The sequence below is a fragment of the Mustela erminea genome, chromosome 12 (genome assembly GCF_009829155.1).
Source record: "Mustela erminea isolate mMusErm1 chromosome 12, mMusErm1.Pri, whole genome shotgun sequence".
NCBI lineage: Eukaryota > Metazoa > Chordata > Mammalia > Carnivora > Mustelidae > Mustela > Mustela erminea.
In genome coordinates this window covers 32,895,519-32,923,300 of record NC_045625.1, presented here as the reverse complement: position 1 = coordinate 32,923,300, position 27,782 = coordinate 32,895,519, and the positions used below count along the sequence as shown (strand labels likewise).

The 27,782-nt window shown below is 40.8% G+C and overlaps 1 protein-coding gene across 2 annotated transcripts; it reads right to left on the bottom strand.

Moving 5' to 3' along the window:
• Positions 1-277: 277 nt before the first annotated feature.
• On the bottom strand, positions 278-27,732 carry XPA (XPA, DNA damage recognition and repair factor). 2 transcript variants are annotated; one of them, XR_004277266.1, is made up of 7 exons: positions 27,437-27,732; positions 25,295-25,405; positions 20,461-20,566; positions 12,291-12,456; positions 10,509-10,626; positions 7,736-7,968; positions 2,976-3,064 (listed from the first exon to the last, which is right to left on the bottom strand). XR_004277266.1 is itself a non-coding variant. In XM_032306627.1 (6 exons), the coding sequence occupies exons 1-6, from the start codon at positions 27,606-27,608 to the stop codon at positions 2,916-2,918; spliced, it is 822 nt and encodes a 273-aa protein (XP_032162518.1). In that variant the 5' UTR covers positions 27,609-27,730; the 3' UTR covers positions 278-2,915. The 2 variants fall into 2 exon arrangements, 1 of the variants encoding a protein (XP_032162518.1); XM_032306627.1 differs by lacking the exon at positions 7,736-7,968 and having other exon boundaries at positions 278-3,064; positions 27,437-27,730.
• Between the last annotated feature and the right edge of the window lie 50 nt (positions 27,733-27,782).

Below are 27,782 nucleotides of genomic sequence, written 5' to 3'. Positions count from 1 at the left end.
AAAGTATTTTAAGTAATATTAATAAATGTTATTCAGAGTAGCACTACCCAAATTCTTCAGTTATTTTCTAAATTAAACCACAATATCTGGGGGGTGAAGTGGAGCCAGCCATCATTCTAAAACCTCCCAGTGTGCAGGCAGCTGTGGGAACCATGACCTTGGAGCCATCTGGTCATCTCCTCTAGTCTCAGATTTGTCCAAGGTCCACTAGGGAAGTACATGTTGAACTGGCAACAGAAGTAGCTAGACTAGCTAAAACTGTATTTGGAATTCTATGTAGGTTTGGACTTTGTTTCTAAAGAACTTGGTCCAAGTAATTACTAATTCATGAGCCTGTTTCCCATAGGGTATTAAAGCTTAGCTCAGATAAGCACACACATGAAATAATCACGTCTAAGGGATTCCCTGACATTGCAAATCGCTAGCATTTTAAGACTTTACTAAACTTAAAAATTTATCAACAACCCCACAACTGGTAAGTAGTATTCCTGGGCATCTGTGCAACACAGGTATTGTTAACTTACTGCATCGTAAATTTCAGAGGCATGCATTAGCATTTTTCCTATTATCCAGTTTCTTTGGTTTACCCCACATTTAGTAGCTAAAGAGAGAAGAGATTCTACTCAAGAGAGAAGAATTCCTAGGATTTTTAAATACCAACCATTTAAACAAAGAATGTTAAGTTACCAGCAGGAAAGGGACCAAAACCCAGGTTCTTGTCTAAATATTCTTTGGTTATGCTGTTCCTCCTTCCCACAAGTCAGACATGGCTCTTGTCCTCAAGAGGCCAAAACAATAACCATTTATGGCTCTGGAAACTGACCCTACACTGTCCTGTAGCCTTCCCTAGCTCAGCGTACCTGCAGTTTGGCTGGTATACCTGCTGGATCCCAAGTCTAGAGGAATTTTTCTCTTGCATCCTCTCTTCACGTGTAATATTGCTTCTCACAGGAATTCACTGATGGGACCCTGCTCTTGTACAGTTTGGTAGCTAAGTTTATGGAAAAAACTGGAAGTTGAATTTCAAAAAAAAGGGAAAGAGCAAAAACATTCAGCAGCTGCTTTCCCCACTCAAGCAGCTCATACAGACAAAAGAATGGCAGCTCACTACCATACCTCGCAAAGAAATCAATATTCTGTTGAATACTCTATCAATGCCATTTAACATTTCCTTTGTCAGAGTCAACAAACATATGCTTTGTTTTCCTTGATTCTCAATCTCCCTTCCAGGAATAATGCAGGCAGTGGTTCATATGAAAGTAAGTTTGCTTGCTCTTCCTGGAAAGTATTTAATAGTTTGTTATATAATTTACTAATCTGTAATTATACCTAAAAATGAGAAATGAGGAAAAAACTTGCCAACCTGGGTAGAATACATTCTGTGGTCAGTATTCTCTGGATACTGGGATCCTCTTCAAGTGATGAAAGCGTGCACAGAAGCATACGGGAAACCAGACAAATCTAGAACTGTGCTGTCCTGATGAGATTACGTGTTCAAGTGCCACATGCCACAGATTGGCCATCTTTAATCCTCACAACCATTCTCTGCGAGATGATTGTGCCCATCCAGCAGATCAGAATACTCCCATGAAGCAACGTACCCAATGCCCACAGCTATAAAAGAGGAATTTGAACCTAAGTTCCTGGGATTCAAGGCTTTTTATTGCCCATGCAGTTAATACAGCTGCCTAGACCCCCTCATTACTCTGTTAACATCAAGCTGGAAGCTTTTTTGTGGTACCCAGGAGCATCTTGCTGCCCATTCTGAACCAGTCAGTAATTAGCATGGCACATTTAAATATATATATATATATATATATATATATATCTCAACACTGGACTAATATAGTAAATATTTCTATGTTGAATTCTTAGAGAATGATTAGTAATTACAGTCTCAAAATTCTATTTGAGTTGGACTAGTTTAGATTTGCCTTTCTTCAAGCATCCTCTCCAGGAGAGCTGATCTAGAAAGGAAGATGATACACCTTCCTTTACATATAAACATATAAACTTCCTATTTTTTCTATTTGTAGCAACAGGACTAAAAAAGCCAAGTCAAAGAACAACTTGATAATATCCAATTTAACTTGAACAGGTTTTGTGTGTGTGTATATCTATCTGTCTATCTTGCATAGATCCTATAATCAAGCACAAATCCTCTTACTAGCTGTAACTACCTTATGATCTTTTGACAAGACAGGCAAAAGTGACTAATCTTGTTCCAGATGTCTGGGGCGATGTCAGGTTGTAGTATCACTTCCTTTAGAAGTGTGAAATAAACAAATTATCTTCCCTCCCAGGATTAAATGAGAATCCCTGTAAGCCATTTCACATCACACCCGCCTGGTCCAGTAAGTGCTCTGTAAAATGTTAGCAAGTTAGGATACACTTAGTACCTTTTCTGATCAAGAAGACAATATGGCTGTTTTTCCATTTTAATCCAGATTTGAAAAGGGCTACCTCAACAAGGATGTTAGGGCCTATGGTAATAAGCCATAAGGATACCAAAAACATGATCAGACTGCCATGACTCAATTCCTGCTGTCAGGCCTTGTCCAACAACAGCTCCCTACTCCCTCATGTGGAGACAGGGTCTAGAAGACCTGGCTAGCCTCTGGGGCCAGGATCTACTACTGTCCCTGTTGTTTCCTAGAAAAATTCACTTCAGTTGTCTTTACCAAAAGTTCCTCCTCCTATTCCAATCTAGGGTTTGGTTCGGTGTATTTCTCAACTTTAGCTCGAAGCTTACTTTTGAACCTATTCCACCCCCTTGGCTTTAACTACTATAGAGAAAAGCAATCACAGACCCAGTATCTGCCCACAACCAGACCGGAAACTGAAGCTGTAACATATATATTTCTTCCAGAAGCGTTATTTACACGAGTGTCCCATTCATCTGTGAATAACTTAAGTCACATCTTCTCATAGGTCAGCTCATGGCCACACACAGTACAAGTCTTCCGATACACGTCCTCCTCTAGGTTTTCCTCTGGTCCATACTCATGCTGATGAGCAACTGTCTCCCTTTTCCACACGCTGCTTCTTATCGCTCGCCGTAATTCTAAGAAAATAAATAAAAGCTGTTTTTCAGTGATACTATTCAGCTGAAGCCCAAATCCACCAAGGTGTAACGTAATTATACCTTTAATTTTATAACAAATCAAAATTGATTCTATAGCCTTAACCAACTTGGTCTGTGAAATTACTCACTGTTGGAGCCATGTGAAATGGGAGATAGAGAAATGGGGTAAGTGGGTTAGAGGGACAGTAAAACAAAAAATTCAGAAGATGAGTAAAAGAGGATTTCAAAAAACAGGATTTGTTCAAGTAGCTAAGAAAAATGATGCCACAGCAGGAAAGGGAGGGTGATCAGTAAGCTGGATAATTCAGGACAAGACCCATTTCAAAGTTCTGTATATTAGGGGCCGCTTCTATAAGAGGCAGGCCAACCTTTGCTTGCAAGAGAACTAGAAAGCCAAGAAGTCTGCTATTATGCTAGCATCTATTCCAGAGCTTAGAACTTTTCCATTTCATCATGTTAAAATGTCATTAAAAAAAAAACTGTTGGATACTTTGAAAAGTAACTAAGCCAATCACATGTAGAAAGTTCACACTGCATTACCTGAAGGAACCAAATGCTTAGTGTTAACTGGAAATTAACAAGCTAATAACTTCAATTTCTGGTTTAATGAACAGAAAGCAACACAAGTCGTTTACAGTTTTTTATTCTGACCAGTGATCCATGAAGCCCAGCTCGGATAGCACGCTACTTAAGGAAGAGTACGTTACATAATCTCAACCATAAAAATCACTGTACACTAAGCGATCACACATTTTCTTTAATTCTCTTTAGATTTATAAGTAGTATCAAAATACTTGAGCCTTTGTATTTCGGCCCTATTGTATCTTAAGGATAAACAGATGGGAGTGCTATGTACCAGGCACTGTTCTAAGCACTTTATCTATAAACACATTTAAACCTTACAATCCTTTGAGAGAAGTACAACTACCATCCTAATTTTAACATGAAAAAACCAAGGCCCAAAGTAGTTACATTCATTGTGCCTAATATCAAACCGCTAGCTGATGGTGAAGGCGTGGTCTGGCTCATGTTCCTGTTAACCATGAAAGCCATGCTGCCCTTCCCCACCTCTGGTGTGAGAAGCCCTGGATCTCAGACCACTGTTTTCAGGCTGCAGCATACACACCTCTAGACAGTTTCCAAACTAGGGGGAAAATTGTCTTCATCCAAACAAGAATCTGTATTCCTATATTCTGTCACATTCTGAAGGTGGCAATTTTTTCTAGACATATCTAGAAAGCCCTTTTGTTTTTTTTTTTTTTTAAACCTTAAGGTATTTCTAAATAAAAAATGAAACCATGTGCTGACTAGCACAGATGCCTCATGGTTTCGGTCAATGACAAGAAGAGGTCTCCTGTTTGAGTTCCAATAGCTCCCCTCCAAATCTGTTCTGATACAAGGTATCCCATCTGCTTTTCCTTTACTCCACTGAGAAAACTCTCAAAATCTGACTGCAACCCAGTCACTGCTAAACACTAACCTCTAACTTGAGCATTATGTGAACTCAGGAAGAGAAAGAAGAGAGCTATTTGCTTACCACTACAATACTGACAACAAAATCTAGTTTACTATCCATAATTGGTCATAATTGTACATAAGGTTTTCACTGACTTTATGGCTTTTTCTTCCCATCCTTCAGCTAGCGTATCAAGAATAATGACAAGAAATAAAGCCGTATCTTTAGTATTTACTAGACACTCCTGGAAAAAACTTGTGCTAGAAGATAAGGAAGTACTAAAATACTGGTATGTTGATCATTTTCTTGCCTTCTTTCCCTTCCTGAACAATCTAGTCCCCAAAGCCATTAAGTGGAGCAAGTAAAGTAGGCATCTGTGGTGGGGAAGAGGGTGCCCAAGAAAAGTGAGGAGCTCCCTACAGTGAAGAGTGAGGGGGAAATTACGTACAGGGGCATCAGTCGAATAACTATATTACAGATAGTGCAAATCAGGTCTCTCACTGTCAGAGAAGGGAGTTACAAACAAGGGGAAAAAATGAGAATGAACTCTAAAATCCTAGATTAAAACTGGGTATGTGAGTGTGTACTCAAGGTGTTAATTTATAACATATATGGGGCAGACATAAAAATACAGATAATACACATGTTTTGTGCTAGAAAGCAGAAATCCTTGACAAGACATGACAAAAGGACAGAGGAGCTTGCTTAAAGATTCCTTTTGGCCCAAATCTCAATCTTAACACCAAAATAAGTACAGAAATGAATCAAAAACCAAGGAGAAGAACAGGAATTCATGAATCCATACCAATAATAAAATGGCAGAAAGGATGCTGCAGATCACTCTGGGGAAAGGATGTAACTGCTGTATCCTCTATACTATACTTTTCTTTGCAATCTTCTGGAACTTTTTGAATTTATTTCCAAATAAAAACTTAAAAAGGAGTTAGCTTGAAGGGGCCAAATCTGAGACCATTTGAGTCTCAAAGTAACAGGAATGGACTGTAACACTGATTTGAGCATAAGAATCCATGAATCCGACTTAATACTAAAAGCCAAATAATAATTATAGGAAGAATAACAGAAATAGAAAGTCACCATTTACATCCAGCCTAGTAACAAGAGTCATGCCATGTGCTAAAACCCAGGAGTGAGACTTAAGGAAGGAGATGCTCACCCAGTACCAAAGAGTGCACCCCACAGATTTCCTCGTAATTATAATGGGAAAAGGATACCCAGAAAACAGACAAATCTAGCAGACACCGCCCCAACCACGCTAGCAAACAGAAGATCTCTCAGCTGACAGCATGTGTCTCCTGATGTGACACACATGGACACATCACCAGGAAAGGACTCCTACCAAAAATGCCCACAATCTAATTGTGCGAAAATAAGCTGCTAATAAACCTAAATGGGGCCAGTCTGCAAATTGTTGGCAGTCTCCAAAAATGTCAATAATAGTCTGAAAAGAAAACCACTGAGGACCTAAAAGAGTAGATAGGCACCACCCTTGACTGGCCCTTGGATCCAGCAACTAAAAAGCTGTGAAGGACATCAGAATGACTGAATGTCTAGGACATACTAGCCAATAGCATTATATTAACTTTACTGAGTTTGACACTGCTTTTCAGTTACACAGAATGCCACTGTTTACAGGAGAGAACACGTTGAAATATTCATTACAATGTCCTCAGGCAACTCTAATGGGTCCACATTGTGTGTGTGTGCACGTCAACAAATATGGCAAAATAACAACATCTGGTGAAAACAAAAATTTTTAAATGAAGATTGAGTTTTTTACATTACTTCATTTAAGCAACTTAAAACTTCCAGAAAGTAGAGGTAACCACCTACTGCTGAGTGAGAAGAGGGAGGCAGAAAAGTCAGAGCCTAGAAGGGTAGGAGAGCCTCGCTAGGCCCGTGGGAGAGCTAAGGAGCCCTGGGAGCGAGGAGGGGGCACCGTGCCAGGCAGCACTGAAAGCCTAGCTGAGCTGGAGAACAAAACAGGTTACCAGGTTATAACCTCCTAGTCCCACAAGCCTAGAATTTCACAGCACAGAAAGCTGTGGACTACCTCTCTGGAAATGTATAAAAATATTCACCATAAACAGTCTTGCTATGGAGATCTTCAGATAGATATTCTTTTTACCTGAAGAAGTTTCCCTTTAAATCCTTGTTTCAATGAAAAATTTAGGTTATGCCACTCTGAAACGTGTATTTTATTTGCCTTTTTTTGAAAGGTGGTTTTTATATATATTTATCCTGTATCCAGCAACATTATTAAACTTTCTTCTAAGTTATAACATTTTTTCAGTTATAATTGTATTGCATTAAGTTAGTCTTTTTAAACAGATATAGCTTCTTTTCCTTTAGTTCTTCTATTGCATTGTATCCTACACTTTTGTAAAAAAGACGGCTTGTATTCAAAGAAGCCCAATCCTATTTAGGAGGTAAACTTACAGGAGAACTAGCTGAGGGAGACCAAACATTTTTATATACTTGATGGAAGGGCAGAAATTGTGACATAGGGTGCTCCTTGTTAACTAGAGGAAAAGTCACAAGGAAATATCCAAATAACATGAAGCTTTGATCTTATCTTGTCCTCCTCCATACACTGAAGCAAAGGAACATGGAACTGTGTCCTTCAAACTCCGCTGAGAGAAGCCCAAAAATGGTCATAAATAGAACCACAGGCCCAGAATGTAAAATGTCCACACACTCCAAAGGGGGCTTTTCTTACCCACCCTTTTGGGAGGAAAAGTGCAGAGTAACAATGAAGAATTCTTTTCCATTTTTTAGAAGGCTTACCTCTATCAGTACTAAGAGAAAACGGAGTCTAACTTTAAAGAAAAGACTCATCTCCACCTTATTTGTGGAGAGGCATGCAAGTTAGCCCAAAACATTTTATGTATTAGCACCAAATGAGAGTTCTCATCCAGATCAAAGGCAGCATGTAGTGTATTCTTTGAAATCCAGTTAAACGGAGCAGCAGTGATGCCCTTGTTTCTACTTCTGTCTCCTTGGATCTAAGAGATCTGTAATAACTTGAATTTGCTGACAATTCTTGCCTTTTACTTTGCCTATATTTATAAATACCTTATACTATTTATACTTAAATTTTTTCTGTAGTAAAACCAGTACTTTCTCAAACTGCTAAGCAGATCACATGTTCAAAGCAGGTAAATGTAATCTCTTACCTTTCCATAAAGAAGTAAGCTTTGTATCAGCTTCTTTGTGGATCAAAATCAGAAGACCAAGAGGAACCAGGTTCCAATTTCTTTTCAACTAAAAAACTTTTAGACTTGCTTTTATTTCTCTCTGTTCTGAGCAAACTCCCCGGTAAACTGCTTGTTCCTAATCTCTACAGTGTCTACTCCACTCTCAGCCCTTCGCAGCCTAATCAGGAGAACTGGAACTTGTTCACCGACCTCTAAAGTAAACCAACGAGAAGAAGCCATAATTAAACAGGGTACCCCACTGACCCCTGCACAGGAAAATACCATAAGACAACAGAGCAATGCTTTTACGACTGAGAGCGTGCTCAGGTTTTCATATGCAAAGGAAACTGGAAAACACTTAGGTTTGGAGGAACTTGGAAAATACATCCACTCCGAAAAATTTCCTCAAAAAGACATGCTTCATCCCAACAAGAAAGGAAATGAATTTAAGAAACCAGTCTTAAGGGTCCATGAAAAAATTCAGGGCAAATTAAAACTCTTCCAGGAAGAGAAAAAAACATAGCTTTATCTGGTAATTAATAGCAGTTTAATGTAGTGAGAAAAAAAGCCAATTACATTTGAGTTTATATTTCTTTAATACCTATAAAAATTATATAAATCTTAAAAGAACTGTTATCTTCATTCTTATAGAAAAAAGTATAAAACAGATCCTATAATCTTCTGTTAGCCAAATTACAGGAACTTAGCCCCATTCAGATGACCTCTCGACTAAACTACAGAGATCGTATCTAAAGAAAAATTACAGATCGCCCTCCTTTTTGAAGTATTTCATCACTTTGCAGGTCTCAGTTTCTAATGCCTTTATCCATATACTATAGTCTGCACCAAAACACCATCAGGAAGTGGCTTCAGGGGCAGCAGAGAGGGAAGAGTGGAAACGATTCAGGTAGCTAGAGTTACCGACAACCCCAGGCTGGTCTGTAACGAGTCTGCAACTCTGCAGTCCTCTCTCAAGCTTCTGTTACTTTCCCCCTCAAGGCTCTCCTTGATGCCAGAAGAAGGAAGGGCTGAAGCAAAACCTCAGGTGAACATAGTCTAATGGAAGATCAAAGGACAGGACTAAACTGAAAAAAGTCTTTCCAAAGCCCCTCAGGTGGTCCTTGCCGAGGTTTCCAGTGATCCGGTACAGCAGTGGCTCACATGGGGAAGACTCTTCAATGAAATGCTTCTAGACGGCACAGTTTGCCATAGCAAATCTAACCAAGCCAGAGAAGTGCGCTTGCCCCTACTCAGGAGCTGGCCTCTTAAGTCACTAGACTTTTATATAAAGACATATGTGAGGATGTTTATTATAAGGGTTTTGATAAATGTAAGTATCAATGGTGCTTCCATTTTTTTAAGAAATATTTTTAAAGAGTCTGTGTGTAGAAAAGAACTAGAAAAACAGACATTAAAATGTCACTACTGATGGTCTTTGGGCAGGAGACTACTACAAGTTATTCACAGTTTCCCAGACTTTCTGCACTGCACACAATCTTGTCATGGAAAGAGGGAAAAAAGATCCTCACAAGAAGAAACAAGGCAGGCTTACAATTTTTGTTGCTGTAATATTTAACGCATCTGAGCTACCTTCCAAAACCTCTTCTAAATCCTAAACACATAAGCAAATTTATTTATTATGGCTAAGACACTCATTTTAAATGGATGTATATAAACCCAGTAAATACATAAGATACATGCCATCCAGACGCACCCCACACGACAGCGGGCCTCTACAACTCCTGTGGAAGAACACGGATGCCTACTGAGCGAGATGCTATCCAGGGACTCGGCGGTCTACACGGAGTGCTCCTGCTGCTCCAATGCCAGCCCCCGCTGCCCGCCATCAGCACTGACCACACTCCCACAGAGGGTTAAGCTTACTTTCTCTTCTGACTGACTCGACCCCCAGCACGGACGCTAGCGCAGTGCCTGGTGACGCTACCAGAGGCATGGCTGGACAGATGGATGACTGGACAGACTTACGCACAGAGGCATACATGGATGGGTGTACAGGTACAGAGAAAGATGGACAAAGGAATGGACAGACAGATGTACTGACAAAGGAATGAATACACCAATGCAGACTTTCGGTTATGAAAGCCTGCTTCCAGTCCCACGTCACTAATAACTACCAATGTAACAAGTCACTCTACCTTTTATTCACATATAAAAAAAGAACGATTAGACCTGCTAACATAAGAAGGCTCCTTCTAGCTACTCAATTAGAGGACTAACACTTAGGCATGATCTTTTCATTTTAAGCAATTGAAAGGTTTGCTGGTGGATATCATTTTTATAACCCAGTTAATCATATTTAAGATTGAACAGATGCCAAATCCTCGACCAAGGATATATCCCTGCTCTACCATTGTTCCTATATAAACACATAATTCACTGTGAGAGGATTTACATGCTTTTTAGAACTGCAATACTCTGAAGTTTGCACCAAGAGCCTCAGACTTTCAGTTTGAGGGCAAACTTTCAGTCTTATCTTTGAATAAAAAAACATTCCAATCTACCGGTGACAGATCTTTAAACAAGAACTACTTAGTAAAGTCTTTTTGCAAGTCAGTAAAATACAGTCCTTCATGAGATCAATGTAGCCACTTCCTTTTCCTTTTCTTTTCTTTTTTTTTTAAGACCTTATTTTTTTAAGTAATCTCTACACCCAACGTGGGGCTCAGACTCACAACCCTAAGAGTAAGAGTCTCACGCTCTGACCGAACCAGCCAGGCACCCCTCCACTTACCTTTTACTTTCTTATCAAACTTCTTCTGTTTCATTTTCTCTCGGTTTTCCTGTCGAGCTTCCTTTGCTTCCTCTAATGCTTCCTGACTACCCCAAACTTCAAGAGACCTCTTCACAATCTACAACACAGAATCCAGATTTAAATAAGCCATGATTCAGAGTTAAGTATTATAATGTCATAATGATTAAATCCACGGACACCAAAACATGATCTCACTCAAGGGTGATTTTATAAGTATTTGAAATTCTGAAGATTTTAAATTGTGCTAAGAAACAACTCTAATAACATCTTTATCTAAGCCTAGAGAACCTCAGTAAATGAATGCCGAATTAGATGGTAAGTACAAGAGCTGGGCTCTGATTGTAATTGTTTCTCTGTTGTCACATGAATCCACAGAAGTGGATCGGATGAGTTTTGTCACACTCACCAAAAAAATCTGCAGACCAGTCAGCCACAGCCTATGTGAATATGGAGGTCATCTCCAGAAACCTCTCTCCGCAGAGAATCCGTCACTACTGCTCTCCTCTTCCTCGGTCCAGTACTGACTTCTGATCTTTAGAATGTTAACTTTTTCTTCGTTTTAACTGGTACCTGAAGGACCTAAAGTCTTTATTCTAGCTTAAAAACTTTGCATTCTAGTATCTTTACTCTTTATAATATTTATTCACGTTTAGAAGACTAACAAACACACTAAGAATTATGCTCAGGACCTCTCTCACAATACATTAAGGGAACAAAAATACCAATCAAGGTAGCCAAACTCAAATTTCCTCCTGACATGATCAAACAATATCCTGGTGTTTCCTAAATTCTCAAACATCACATTCTCCACACTCTTACACCCCTGAAATGCTGCAGCAACAGCAACTGGCTCACCAGTGCTTTAACAGCTGAGTCACAAAGTGGTTCAGAAGAATTGGACTCTGAATGCAAAGAAGTTTACGAATACTATAATAAATCTGGTGTAGTTGCATTTCTTATATATGTATGCACAAGCATAATATACAGCAAAAAATAAAAAAGACTATGATAAATCTAATGGCACTATTTTAGTAAGAAGATAAAAGCTTCAAGTGATAACAAGGCATTAGGTTGGCATTTTTTCATTTTTAATGATACATAAAATAATGGTGATTCTTCTAATTAATGTTGCCTCAGGTTTAATAAAATTCAATAAACGATTGGCTTTACAATGTAGTTTCTTAAATTTATTTGAAGCTACTAGGATTTTCTAGTATTTTCTAATCAACCTGCTGTAAAGCAATACCACTCAATTTTTTTTTTTTTTTTTTTTTTTTAATAATGGCACAAAAGTAGGATGTCTGTACTCTTCTGCAATAGATATGGGAGGCTCTGACCCAAGGCACTCACACTAAGCAGTAACTATCTCCACACACCACAAGACCAGGAGTTGAAAAGATCTACTCTGAGACACAGGAGAGTTACAGAGACACTTGAGCATTTTCCCAAGTGGAGTTAGATTTCAGGCATCTGTGAAATTCCTGAAAGTTTTTAGGATTTTCAGTGAAGGATGGATGGGTAGGGAAATGGGGCCCAACTTTTACTCCCAACTTAGCTCCCAAATTGTACCAGTAACATTACCTAATGTATTTGCCCCGAAGTACACCAAAAAGTCATTACTTAAGACTGTGACCCATATACAGAACAACAGAAGGAAAACAATCTTTTTAACTCTATAAGCAAAACTAAACTAAACTACTAAGTCTACCATTAAAACTTCCCCTGATCGAGGGATTAAAAGGAGTATAATATATCAGAGACCTGTAATTTTAAGTAGAGTTTCATATCACCCCATTGTGAATGATGAGGATTCTTCTTCACAATACATTTAAGAGCCGGCTCTCTTTTCTCTAAATCACAGTCTTTCAGAAGGTACTCTTGTTTGGCTTCTGTTTTTGTTATGAGCTTATGTTTATCATCAGCATCTCTGAAAACAAATTAAGTCCAGTACTGTATTAGTTATTTTAAATAAACTATGTTTCTAAATAGTCCAACAACCTAGAGGCGTACATGCCAAAACATTATTTTAAAATAGTTTTTCCTGGGGCTCCTGGGTTGCTCAGTCATTAAGCATCTGCCTTCAGCTCTGGTCATGATCCCAGGATTCTGGGATAGAGGCCCGCCCCGGATCAGGCTCCTTGCTTGGCTGGGATCCTGCTTGTCCCTCTCGCTCTAACCCTCTCCCTCAACGTAGGTTCTCTCCCACTCGCTCTGTGTACTCACTCTCTCTTAAATAAATAAATAAATCTTTAAGCAATCAAAAATGGAGGCTCTTACTGCTAGGATAAATGAGGCAGAAAGAGAGAATTAGTGATATAAAAGCCCAAATGATGGAGAATCAAGACGCCGAGAAAAGGAGAGATAAACTACTAGATCACAAGGGGGAGAATTCAAGAGATAAGTGATACCATAAGACAAAACAATATTAGACTAATTGGGATCCCAGAAGAAAGAGAGAGAGGGACAGAAGGTATTTTGGAGCAAATTATAGCAGAGAATTTCCCTAATTCGGCAAAGGCAACAAGCATCGAAATCCAGGAGGCACAGAGAAACCCCCTCAAAATCAATAAAAATAGGTCCACACCCTGTCATCTAACAGTAAAATTTACAAGTCTCAGTGACAAAATCCTGAAAGCAGCTCGGGACAAAGGTCTGTAACCTACAACAGTAGAAATATTAGATTGGCAGCAGATCTATCCACAGAGACCTAGCAGGCCAGAAAGGACTGGCATGATATATACTCAGAGCATTAAACAAGAAAAATATGCAGCCAAGAATACTATATTGAGCTAGGCTGTCATTAAAAATAGAAGGAGATAAAAAGCTTCCAGGACAAACAAAAATTAGAAGAATCTGCAAACACCAAACCAGCCCTACAGGAAAGATTGAAAGGGGTCCTCTAAGCAAAGAGAGAGCCTAAAAGTAACAGACCAGAAAGGAACAGAGACAATATACAGTAATAGTCACCTTACAGGCAATACAATGGCACTAAATTCGTATCTTTCAATAGTTACTCTGAATGTAAATGGGCTAAATGCCCCCAATCAAAAGACAAGAGTATCAGAATGGATTAAAAAAAAGACCCATTGATATGATATGATATCATATCATATCATATCATTGATATGATATCTATAAGAAACTCATTTTAGACCCAAAGACACCTCCAGATTTAAAGTGAGGGGATGGAAAATAATTTACCATGCTAATGGACATCAAAAGAAAGCTGAGACGGCAATCCTTATATCAGATAAATTAGATTTTAAGCCAAAGACTATAATAAGAGATAAGGAAGGACACTCTATCATACTTAAAGGGTCTGTCCAACAAGAAGATCTAAAAATTTTAAATATCTATGCCCCTAACATGGGAGCAGCCACTTATATAAACCAATTAATAAAATCAAAGAAACACATCGACAATAATACAGTAATAGTGGGGGACTTTAACACCCCCTCACTGAAATGGACAGATCATCTAAGCAAAAATCAACAAGGAAATAAAGGCTTTAAATGACACACTGGACCAGAAGGACATCACAGATATATTCAGAACATTCCATCCCAAAGCAACACAACACACATTCTTCTCTAGTGCCCATGGAACATTCTCCAGAACAGATCACATCCTGGGTCACAAATCAGGTCTCAACTAGTACCAAAAGATTGGGATCATTTCCTGCATATTTTTAGACGACACTGCTTTGAAACTTGAACTCAATCACAAGAGGAAAGAACTCAAATACATGGAGGCTAAAGAGCATCCTACAAAGAATGAATGGGCCAACCATGAAATTAAGGAAGAATTTTAAAAATTCATGGAAATGAAAACACAACTGTTTAAAATCTTTGGGACACAGCAAAGGTGGTCCTGAGAGTAAAGTATATAGCAATACAAGCCTTTCTCAAGAAACAAGAAAGGTCTCAAATACACAACCTAATCCTACACCTAAAAGAACTGGAGAAAGAACAGCAAATAAAGCCTAAACCCAGAAGAAAAGAAATAATAAAGATCAGAGCAGAAACCAATGAAAGAGAAACTAAAAGAATAAGAGAACAAATCAAAGAAACTAGGAGCTGGTTCTTTGAAAGAATTAGTAAGACTGATAAACCTCTGGCCAGACTTACCAAAAACAAAAGAAAAAGGACCCAAATTAATAAAATCATGAATGAGAGAGGAGAGATCACAACCGACACCAAAAACAAATACAAACAATTTTAAAAACATATTATGAGCAACAATACAGCAACAAATTTGACAACCTGGAAGAAATAGATGCATTCCTAGAGATATATAAACTACCAAAACTGAACCAAGAAGAAAGAGAAAACCTAAACAGACCCATAACCAGTAAGGAGAATGAAGCAGTAATCAAAAATCCCCCAACAAGAGCCCAGGGCCAGACGGCTTCCCAGGGGAATTCTACCAAACATTTAAAGAGTTAATTCCTATTCTCCTGAAACTGTTTCAAAAACAGAAATGGAAGGAAAACTTCCAAACTTATTTTATGAGCATTACCTTGACCCTAAAACCAGACAACAACCCCATCAAAAAGGAGAATTACAGACCAATATCCTTGATGAACATGGATGCAAAAATTCTCACCAAATACTAGCCAACAGGATCCAACAGTACACTAAAAGGATTATTCACCACGACCAAGTGGGATTTATTCCTGGGTTGCAAGGTTGGCTCAACATCCACAAATCAATGTGATACAATACAGTAATAAAAGAAAGAACAAGAAACATATGATACTCTCAATAGATGCCGAAAAAGCATTTGATAAAGTATAGCATCATTTCTTGATCAAAACTCTTCACAGTGTACAGACAGAGGGTAAATACCTCAATATCATCAAAGCCATCTATGAAAAACCCACAGCAAATATTCTCAAAGGGGAAAAACAGAGCTTTTCCCCTAAGGTCAGGAACATGGCAGGGCTGTCCATTATCACCACTGCTATTCAGCACAGTACTAGAAGTCCTAGCCTCAGCAATCTGACAACAAAAAGAAATAAAAGGCATTCGAATTAGCAAAAAGGAAGTCAAACTTTCACTCTTTGCAGATGATAAGATATTTCATGGGGAAAATCCAAAATACTGCACTCCAAAATGGCTAGAACTCGTACAGGAATTCAGTGAAGTGTCAGGATATAAAATCAATGCACAGAAATCAGTTTCGCTTTTCTATAAACCAACAGCAAGACAGAAGAAAAAGAAATTAAGGAGTCGATCCCATTTACAACTACACCCAAAACCATCTTTTTTTTTTTTTTTTTTTTTTTTTTGGACAGAGAAAGATCACAAGCAGGCAGAGAGGCAGGCAGAGAGAGAAGGGGAAGCAGGCTTCCAAAACTATAAGATACCTAGGAATAAACCTAACCAAAGAGGCAAAGAATCTGTACTCAGAAAACTACAAAGTACTCATGAAAGAAAAGGTCCATGCTACCTAAAGCAATCTACACATTTAATGCAACCCCTATCAAAATACCATTAATTTTTTTCAAAGAAATGGAACAAATAATCCTAAGATTTATATGGAACCAGGAAAGGTTCCTGAAATAGGAAAGACCCTGAATAGCCAGAGGGATGTTGAAAAAGAAAAAAAGTTGGCGACATCACAATTCCAGACTTCAAGCTCTATTACAAAGCTGTAATCATCAAGATGGTATGGTATGGGCACAAAAACAGACACATAGATCAAAGGAACAGAATAGAGAGCCCAGAAATGGACCCTTAACTCTATGGTCAACTAATCTTCAACAAAACACGAAAGAATGTCCAATGGAAAAAAGACAGTCTCTTCAATAAATGGTGTTGGGAAAATTGGATGGCCACATGCAGAAGAATGAAACTGGACCATTTCCTTATTCTACACACAAAAATAGACTCAAAATGGACGAAAGACCTCAATGTGAGACAGGAATCCATCAAAATCCTTGAGAACACAGGCAGCAACCTTTTCGACCTCAGGCGCAGCAACTTCTTCCTAGAAACATCGCCAAAAGCAAGGGAAGCAAGAGTGAAAATGAACTATTGGGACTTCATCAAGATCAAAAGCTTTTGTGCAGAAAAGGAAATAGTCAACAAAACCAAAAGACAACTGACAAAATGGTAGAAAATATTTGCAAATGACATACCAGATAAAGGGCTAGTATCCAAAATCTATAAAGAACTTATCAAACTCAACATCCAAAGAACAAATAATTCAATTAAGAAACAGGCAGAAGACATGAACAGACATTTCTGCAAAGAAGACATCCAAATGGCCAACAGACAAATGAAAAAGTGTTCAACATCATTCAGCATCAGGGAAATACAAATCAAAACCCCAGTGAGATACCACCTCACACCAGTCAGAATGGCTAAAATTAACAAGTCAGGAAATGACAGGTGTTGGCATGGATGCAGAGAAAGGGGAAGCCTCCTACACTGTTGGTGGGAATGCAAGCTGGTGCAGCTACTCTGGAAAACAGTATGGAGATTCCTCGAGAAGTTGAAAATAGAGCTACCCTACAATCCAGCAATCGCACTACTGAGCAGTTACCCTAAAGATACAAATGTAGTGATCTGAAGGGGCATGTGCACCCGAATGTTTACAGCAGCAATGTCCACAATAGCCAAACTATGGAAAGAACATAGATGTCCATCAACAGATAAATGGATAGAGAAGATGTGGTGTGTATATATATATATATATATATATATAATGGAATACTATGTAGCCATCAAGAGAAATGAAATCTTACCATTTGCAACGGCATGGATGGAACTAGAGGAAGTAGAGCATATTATGCTCAGTGAAACAAGTCAATCAAAGAAAGAAAATTATCATATGATCTCCCTGATAAGAGGAATGTGAGAAGCAGGGTGAGGGGGTCGTGAAGTGTAGGGAGGGAAAAAAATGAAACAAGATGGGATCGGGAGGGAGACAAACCATAAAAGACTCTTGTTTTTTTTATTTGACAGAGAAAGATCACAAGCAGACAGAGAGGCAGGCAGAGAGAGAAGGGGAAGCAAGCTCCCTGCTGAGAGCCCGATATGGGGCTCGATCCCAGGACCCTGAGATCACCACCTGAGCTGAAGGCAGAAGCTTAACCCACTGAGCTATCCAGGCACCCCAAAAGAATCTTAATCTCAGGAAACAAACTGAGGGTTGCTGGGGGGTGGGGGGAAGGGGTAGAGTGGCTAGGTGATGGACACTGGGGACAGTATGTGCTATGGTGAGTGCTGTGAAATGTGTAACTCTGGTGATTCACAGACCTGTACCCCTGAAGCAAATAATACGTTATATGTTAGTAAAAATAAATAAAAATTAAAAATCTAAAAAAAAAAAAAAAATTTTTTTCTTCAACTCTCATGGTCAAGTTAGCAGCATAAAAATTCTAAACATTAAGATACTTTATCTTTTACTAATCTGGAGAAGCTATATTAGATTAGCAGCAGATCCCGGTCATTTAGTAAGAATTTCTTTTCTACTTATTTAAAGTAGCTCTTCGGGACGCCTGGGTGGCTCAGTTGGTTAAGCGGCTGCCTTCGGCTCAGGTCATGATCCCAGCGTCCTGGGATCGAGTCCCACATCGGGCTCCTTGCTTGGCGGGGAGCCTGCTTCTCCCTCTGCCTCTGCCTGTGCTTGCTCTCGCTTCTCTATGACAAATAAATAAATAAAATCTTTAAAAAAAAAAAAATAAAGTAGCTCTTCGCCATAATGGATTTGAAATTACTAAGAGTATAGAAAATGTAAATGAGAATTAAGACTCAATGGGTAAGAAAACATAAATCAAAGCATAAAGTCAGGGTCAGTGGGATAGAAGGAATTTGAGTATACAAGGTCCAACTGGCCCAATACACTTTAGTCTCCAACTGGCTCAGTTGTTTCAAAGCCAAGGTAAAAATGGAGGCTTAGTCAGTTACACAGTTCTTCTCATTTATTTGTTCTCCATCTACATGCCAGGTATTACTCAAGGTATCAGAAAAACAGCAAAGAAGAAAACAAAGCCTTGTTTTCATGAAGCTCCCATTCTGGTTAGGAGAAGACACTCAATAAGCAAACACAATGACAGAGAAAAGTCCTATAAAGAAACACAAAGCATGGTAAAGGAACAGAAATTCTGATAGACTGGGTAATCCAAGAAGGCCACCGATGAGGGGGCATTTGAGTGTGGCCCTTAAAAAGTCAGAGAACATTCTAAACAGCTGGAGAAAGAACATCTTGAGCAGAGAGAACAGCAAGTGCAAAGGCTCTAGGGCAGGAGTGTACTTTGCAACTGGACTCACAGCAACTGAGCTGGTGGGACCAGAAGGCTTAAGGAAGGAGCGGTGGTGAGGAGGGGGCGGGCGGGGAGCAGGAGGTGGAAGGCAGGAGGATCAAGTCTGAGACAGGTGGAAGCCCTGTAAGCAGTGTAGAGACAGTTCTAGTCTACACGGATTAAAAACCTTTGAAAGGTTCTGACTAAAATGTCTCCGTGGAAGACGACAATGGTACAAAGTGGGGGGCACAGGCCAGTCAGAAGACCACCAGTGCCGTGTTCCAGGCCAGGGTTGATGGTGGCCTCAGCAGAAGCCGTGGTGGGCGAGGGGACGAGGGGGTGAAGCAAGGATATGGAATGAACACAGAGCCAAATGGATTTGGAATTAAACACAAGATAAAAAGAAACAGCCAGTGAAGCTGGCCTTTACTGAAATGAGGTATAGGTCAGGGAGGGGAGGGGAGACTTAAAAATTGTGAAGAACTTTGAGAGCTAAATAACTTGGAATTTTAAGCTAAAAGAGGGGACAGATAAATGACATTCTACTAAAATTAAAATTTTTGAAGATACTGAAAGGAAACAGGGTAAAGGGCGGTGTTCCTAATTAAAGTTTAAAAGAATTTTTCCAGACTACTACACAACTTTCTCTTAACTGATACATCAGGCGCTTCCATCTTCTCATGTAAGTAAGACTGTATGTGGTAATGTAGTTCCCCAAAGCTATCCACCCAGACTTTAAAGAGTGACAGCACTGTGGATCTTAACCACTGTGTATCAGTGGGAAAAGAGTTTTAACTTGTAACTCCCAACAGGTGGGAAACATTTCTAGCCACAGATCTGATCGTGAGACCAGCAACATCTCCCATGCCTCTTCCCAGGACTCTATCCAGCAACAAGTCAGTGGGGATGTCTCCCGACAGCCACAGCAGGGACTCAGAAAGGGCAGGTCCTCCAGGTAGGTGAGCAGTTGATCTAGGGTAGCAGGTCCAAGGAGGACCGGGGAACAGAGAAGAGGGCTAAGTAAGAATCTCAGATGGGGTCTCTGGTCCCACTGACACACAGTGGTTAAGATCCACAGTACTGTCACTTCTTAAAGTACGGATGGATTGCTTTTGGGAACTAAATTACCACATATAACACAGGACATGCAGGGTAAACAGCAGGGACACAACCATGTGACATGAGAAGCATTAAACTGGGTTGACAAAGAGGACAGAGCCTAGGAGGAGAAGAAAAGGAGGAGAGAAGAATGTGACCTTTCCTCATCTCTTCTCTCCCCTTCACTCCCCTCCTGTCACTGAAGGCCCCAAACCTCTGACCAAGGTGTCCACAAACCCTGGAGTAAGACACAGGGGACCCGCAGGGCCTGGGGGAAGAAAAGACTTAGGAACTGGCTACTTAAAGATGGTAAAGACCCACCAGGCCCACAGAAAAGAAGACAGATCTACGGCCAAACCAGGCCATCCCTCCTACGTACAGGGCACATCATCACCACAATAAACACAAACCTCCTGTATTTCTTTGGCAAAATGGAAACCAGAGAAATTTTAGGAAACAGCTAGAATGAAAATCATAATTACTAAGAATATTAAATCCACATGGATCTAATTATTGTTTTGCCCTAAACCTACATGCTAACACTAAACTTTAGCAATTGAGAACGTCATCGGAAATTAGTACCTGCAGTTATCACAAGTTGCCAGATCAAAGTGGGTCATAAGGTAAGAATCCATAAATTCTTTACCACACTCTTCACAGATTGCATAATCAAATTCCATAACAGGTCCTAAAGAAAGAAAGGTTAATTCTTTAGGTTTCCTTTTTTGTGACTTAGAACAATATATTTTTCCCATATCTTAAGTTTATCAGCATGTACTCTTTAACGGACATAAATACATTTACATGAAAGACAAAACCATGATTAAATAACCTTATATCTTTAAAAAAAATTTTTTTAGGAAAAAAAAAAAACTATCAATTCATCAAGTACATTTGAACCCCAAACCATGTGTAGGATGCTTATATTCATTCTGTATTGCTGCTGTAGCCTATTACCACAAATCTGGCTAAAATAACACAAATTTATTATCTTACAGATCTGTAGTTTCTAAGTCTGACACAGGTCTCAGTGGGCTACAGTCAAGGGCAGGGCTGCATTCCTTCCCAGGAGTTTTAGGGGACAATCTATTACCTGCCATTTTCAGCTTCTAGAGGCTGCCTTTCTTGACTCCTAACTCCCTTCCTCAATCTCCCAAGCCGGCAGTAGCAGCTACTCACATCACTCTGACTTCTTCCATAACCACATCTCTCTGCGACTCTTTCCTGCTTTTTAAGTACCTGTGATTACACTGGGCCCACCTGGATAATACAGAATAATCTCCCACACATCTCAAGGTCTTTAATCAATCTGCAAAGTCCCTTTTGCTATGTATGGTAATACATCATGGGATCCACAGTGATCCACTAAAATGTGTTAGTGGGAACTGTTACTCAGTCTACCACCATATTGTTGAGAGGACAAAGGAGGGGAGGAAAAAAAAAAAGGAAAAGGAGGGCAGTGCCAGAGTAAAAAGGGGAGGGGTCTTACAGACAGGGAGACGGGCACTAACAGACAACATGGAAAGGGCAGTCAAGAGCAAGTCAACAAGTCAACACTAGAAGAGACAACACAGAATTCACTCTCAAATGGGAAACTTTGTCCCCCTCCATTCTACTCCATCACCACCAAGAGAGCCAGTATCTCAACAATGAGATTGTAAACTTGTGAGTGGAGATTATATTTAGCTATATATCTTCAGCTCCCAGCACAGAAATACTCTCAGTAAAGCTCAATTTTTTTGAGGACTTCAAATACCTAAGGATCTTTATCCTCTAGAACTGGTTCTCTCAGCAAGTCTGCAGTTTTACAAGTATGTCTTTAGGATGATTGCTACTGCCAAGCCCCCTGCTCTAAGAACTGCCACAACTCCCAGTGGAAAGAAGAAGGCAGTCATTATTTGTCCACAGTTGGTTCGACATATTCCTATCATTGCCTTCCCTTACCTACTTTCAACACATCAAGGTCAGTTAATACTACAGCACCCCTTAATTCCACTAATCTCCAAACTCTAACAAAAATACCACTCTTCCTTCTCGAATGTTAGCAGGGCATAGCCACAGACAAGAGTTAAAAATACAGTCAAAGATCTTCAAAAAATTGATTATTAAAATGTGTTAGAAAGGAGAAAAACAGGTGTGACATACCAATTAAGAGACTACTGGATAGCAATATTAATCAAAAGCCATAAAATGTGCATTTTCCTAATTTTAAAAAGTCTTTATGATGGAAAATTTTAAATGTTCATCATGGTGACTTTTCTACTCCTTTACTCCCTTTAAATTTATCACGTGGAAACTGGCAGTCTAGTGTAAGCAAGAGCCTACCCTCCCCACCATTCATTCACTCATGTACCTATTAATTATAGATATAGACACAGATTCCTAATTTTTTTCCAATGGCATTACCACTCAGTAGTGTCCTTAATGAGTTTGGTGCTCAAAGTGTCTCAGATTTGGCCAGCAGGAGTCCTTTCAAGCTGTGCGACACACTTCTATCAGTTTTGAACACTTACGTATTTCTGGCATTACAGAATGTTCCAAACTCACCTGGTGGCCATCCTGCCCCAACCCTAGAATCAGCTATTTCTCTGTAGGGCCCTGGTTCCTTTCGGTGGGGGGACAGTATCCGAGTCCAAGATCTGGACACCAGGTATGCTCACTGCCACTGGGTTCTCTTCACTTCAAGGCCCTTTCTGTGGACAGAGCTAAGAAATACATGCACATGTGTGTACATATATGTGTGAATACATGCACACATCCATATATGTATGCACGCACAAGTACTCATGTGTACACGTGTATCTTTCCGAGGTATAACTGACACTGTATTAGTTTCAGATGTCTAACATAATGACTTGATATTTATATATATTGTAAAATTATCACAATAAGTCTAGTTGACATCTGTCACCATACATAGTTTATAAAATCTTTCTTATGAGAACTTTTAAGATCTACTCTCCTAGCAGCTTTCAAATATGCAGCACAGTAATATTAACTAGTTGCCATGCTCATGACTTATTTCATAACTAATAGTCCTTCACCACCCCCCTTCCCTTATCAGCTTCCTAGTGATCATGGGGAACCTCTATTCTAGATTATAAAAGCATTCGATAGGCTTTGCTTTATAGGCAAATGACCTAAATAATTTAATGGCCCAAATAATTTTAATCTTTCTCAACTATGCAGAAGCTCTTTAAAAACTAACCAAAAAAACATGATATAGGGGCGCCCAGGTAGCTCAGCCAGTTAAGCGTCTGACTCTTGATCTCATGTCATGATCTCAGGAGTCATTAGACTTCCACAATAGGCTTCATGCTCAGGGTGGGGAGTCTGCTAGACAGTCTCTCTCCCTCTCCCAAGCTAAGTCAGCCCAGAGAATGAGGGCCTTTTCTAATGTCTCCCAAAGGGGACACTGTTAATGAAGTAATTGAGAAGACATGATGGCCAGCTGACCTGCGAGGCAGACCTGGGCAATTACACTCCTCATCCCCTACTCTGTTCTTGGAATGCTCATTCTGCCCACCAGTCCCACAGTGGGAGCTGTTGCAAGGACAAATCCTTGACAGAGTAAGGTGTCGTTGAGGCCATCTGACCTGACTACGGGACTGAACCCACTTAAGCCTCTGTATAAACTGTTAAGATTTGGCAGGTGGATGCAGAGATGTCCTCATCTCGCAGCCACCCAAGACAAGCCTCCTAAGGTCCCTTGATAATTAAAGCTGCCACCTACCAATGTGGAGTGGCCTGACTCCTTCAGTCTTGTGCCCTCTGTGTACATGCCACTGTGCAAACCAACACACACACCTTCTCTAACTTCTACAAACTCACTACCCAAGTTCTATTCACATGCGGCAGCCACACCATCGATGCAGGAGTAAACCTCCGTTAAGCAAGAAGGCATTACAATAGGTTATCAATAAATATTTGTTGCATGACAGGGCACCTGGGTGGCTTAGTCAGTTAAGCGTCTGCCTTCGGCTCAGGTCGTAGGTCATGATCCCAGGGACTGAGCCCCACATCATCGGGTTCCCAGCTCAGTGGGGAGCCTGCTTCTCCCTCTGTCCCTCCCTGCTACATGTGTGTACACGGTCTGACAAATAAAATCTTAGGGCACCTGGGTGGCTCAGTTGGTTGAGTGACTGCCTTCGGCTCACGTCATGATCCCGGACTTCCAGGACTGAGTCCCGCATTGGGCTCCCAGCTCCTTGGGGAGTCTGCTTCTCCCTCTGACCTTCTCCTCTCTCATGCTCTCTCTCACTCATTCTCTCTCAAATAAATAAATAAAATCTTTAAAAAAAAAAAAATTGTTGTGTGACTTGTTAAATCAAAGTATAGGCTTTACAGCCCAAAGCTGAGTCCAAAATCTGCAGACAAAGTTACCATGAGTCTTCATATCCATAAAATCATAAGGACTTTAAAGGTTTTTAATTCGATGCCTTCCCTCCTCCTACAGTGCTTCTCTAATATATCCTGGTCAGGTCCTTCCGTCCCTGAACCCCTCCACTGTTTTGCTATTTAGAAGCAGCAATTCACATGGTTGGGAAGTTCTTCCATTTCACAGAGTCACCACGAGATTCACATGAAATACGTGCCAACACTCTGTAAGTGCAAACTGCTAAATATACGCATGGTCCTGGGCTGAAATCTCCCTCACTGTATTGAGATTGTCACCCACTGTTCCAAGTTCTGCCCTCCAAAGCAATCACAGGGAGTATAATCGCTCTTCCACAGGGAAGCACTTACACTTGCAGGCGGTTACAAGAGTCCTCTAAGTTAAACCTAATCAGTTCTGACAACTGTTCCTCACATGTCAATTGAAGACCTCCATTTTGATCACCCTATTTTGGACACTATACACCTGTCAATATCCCCCTTAAATATGGTACCCAAACTGAACAAATACTTTAATCCTTCAAGTCTCAGCTTCTGAAGACAGTGTAACAGGACAGGACTCTTCCCTACCTTGATGAACATGGATCATTTCTGTTGCCACAGCTAAAACTAAACTAGGTTTTTTAAGCTTCCCCAAGGATAGAGTTACAGATATCTATATATCCCATTTTTCCTCCAAACAGTAAAAAAATGTCCTAAATTTTATCTCTTGGTAGAACGTTCAAGCCCCTCATTTTGGCCTATTAAGACAATGGAGTATATCAGAAGTCATTATATTGGCTGTCCCTATTTTAAAATAACAGAGAGCATCAACCATAAGTCCACAAACCACAAGTTAAACTAATTATTGCCAAACAGCTTGAATTTTTAATATACCAGCAAAACTGCCAAACTCTATACCTCTCACAAAGCTGACCTGCTCACTGACAATAGGAATGGCACTAACATCAATTTACAAAGAATTATGCATGTTACTCCAAATGACCAATCTAGATCCCTATTTTCTGAAAATACACTTTACCTGGCTGATGGACAACTTTTCCAGTTGTACCTTGTTCTTCTTCTTCCTCTTCCAGAATGAAGCCTCCTCCTGTGTCAATGATCCTTGGGGCTGCTTTTACATTAGCCACACCTATGAAAAGTAAGTAAAAGTGGTCAATGATTTAACCAGGTAAGCCCATATGTTCCCTCGTGCATGAGCAGATTATTTAAATTTAATATATATCAAATAAGACTAAGATGTCCACTGTTAGCACTTCTAATCAACATTATACTGAAGGGCCCAACTACTGCAAGATGGTGAGAAAATACAACAGGCATAAAGGCTGGAAAGGAGTAAAGTCATCTTTATCCACAGATGATAGGATTAAGTACACAGAATATCCATAAGAATCTACAAAATAACATCGAGAAAAAGAGGTGTAAAATCTCTACAGTGCAACTGCCACTAAGAGATATCAAAGACCTAAATATAAATGGAGAAACAGACCACACGCAGACTGGAAGCCTCAATATTCTATTTGGTGCTAAGATTTTTATCTGCAGTACTTCTATTTCAGCTACAGTACAATTTCCATTTTTTGTCTGAGCTAGGACACAGGCCATGGAAAAGACAGAGACGAACTTGCTTAGAATGTGGTACTCAGGGCCTGAGGAAACAGCAAGCTGGAGCAGCACAGAGAAATGGCTTTGTCTTGGTATGACTGAGCATCGTTCAGTATCCTGCTCAAGTCAAGGTCTTGACAGCTCCAGCTGGTCCAAGCTCCTGAAGCACAGCAGGGTGTAGCCCATGTCACAGCACAGTCCCTTGTCTGAGAACTCTTGCCACAAAACTCTTACAGCACATACATCCTACCTTGCTTTCCATGATCAGAAGTTTAATACCTCTGAATGTTCTTTTTGTACCCTTTTTCCACAACCATTTAGCACAGATCTACAAACCTTTATGAAATCATGAATATGAAATAATACAAATGAACAACTTTCGTCCTGATTCTATAGCATCTCAAGTTGAGAAAGGAATAAGAAAACTAGAAAACAGAACCATTAAAAGTGGCTGGAATTTGCAGATTCAGGATGAATATCAAGACAGGCTGCCAGCCCCAGTTTCTTGTCATTCTTCCTTTCTTCTGGCTGAGGAAAAGGGGTAGCAGAGGACAGCTCCAAACTGTGCTCAATGACGCAAACACTATGGGATATAGCTTTAGGAACACATGTACTTCACATTACAGAGGCAGTCCTGAAGACCTGCATGTCATCTCAACTATTTTAAGTACCCTAGAGAAGATTATTACGGGACTACAGTGGAAAATTATGACAGAAACGTACATACATGAAAGACACACAGTCAAGGGCTGCCCTAAGAAAGGGGGAAGATAAAAATTAAGACAGAAGTAACAGCCTTTCTTCCTAAAAGTGAGACAGTGCCTGGAACAGAAGCAGCAGTTGGTAAAAAGGAAAGGCCGTGAACCAGTATCAGACCTCAATTCTAGTCCTGATTAGCTTATACACTTGCCGCTAAGAACCTGAGCAGATCCTTTTCCTTTCCTGGTCTTCAATTACCACCTCAGTAAAACACCAGTACCAAACGCTGCCCTAATCATTTCCCAAGGTAACAGTGAGAATCAAGTTAGTCAACTTAAAACATGTGAAACACAACAGGTGCCACACTTGAGAGCCTCATGAAGGCAGCAGCTCCCGCCTATTTGCCTCTCTCGGTGCCTGGCACGTAGCGAGCGGAACCAGAAAATGCACTCAATCGCCCTTTGTTGAGTGGATGAATTCCGGAGCGGTGCAGGAGGGCTGCGAACACGGGTCCCAAGGCTAAAAGCTTTACACAAAGACTGCCCCTGGGACCGCTGGACGCGCAGCTGGGAAGGGAAAGCTAAGGCGCCGACCAACACTGGCTGGCAGCTCCCGACGGTGAGGGCGGCTGCATCCCCCAAGTTTAAGAGGAGAGCTGGGCCACCCGAGTGCACCGAGGAAAGACCCGGGTCCAGCGCGGAACCGCTAGTGGCTATAGCCCGCTCTGAAAGAGCCCGCGGAGCAGATTCCCGGGACTGCGGGAGAACCGGTGCGCAGACGCGAGGGCAGCCGACGCTCCACCCGGAAGACGGCACCCGGCCCCCCCGAGGGAAGGGGCAGGCGCCGCCAGGGCCCAAACCTCCGGTAGCCGCCGCCGCTGTCGCCGGATAGGGCCGGGCCGCCAGCCGGGCCTGGCGCAGCATCAGCGCCCGCTGCCGCTTCCGCTCGATGCTCGCCCGCACCGAGGCAGGCAGCTCCGCCGGCGGTTCCGAGGCCGCCGGCTCCCGCGAAGCGTCCCCGGCAGCCGCCATCTCCAAGCTCCCCGAGGGGCCGAAGCTTCAGCCCCGCGCCTGCGCATTAGCACGCCGTCCCGACGACGCCTGCACCGCCTCCGCGTGGACTCGACAGTACAGCCGGGGAGGAGAGCGCCTGCGCAATTTGAGGGCGTCGGGGCGGAAAGAAGGGCGTGGCGGAGTTTGCGCAGG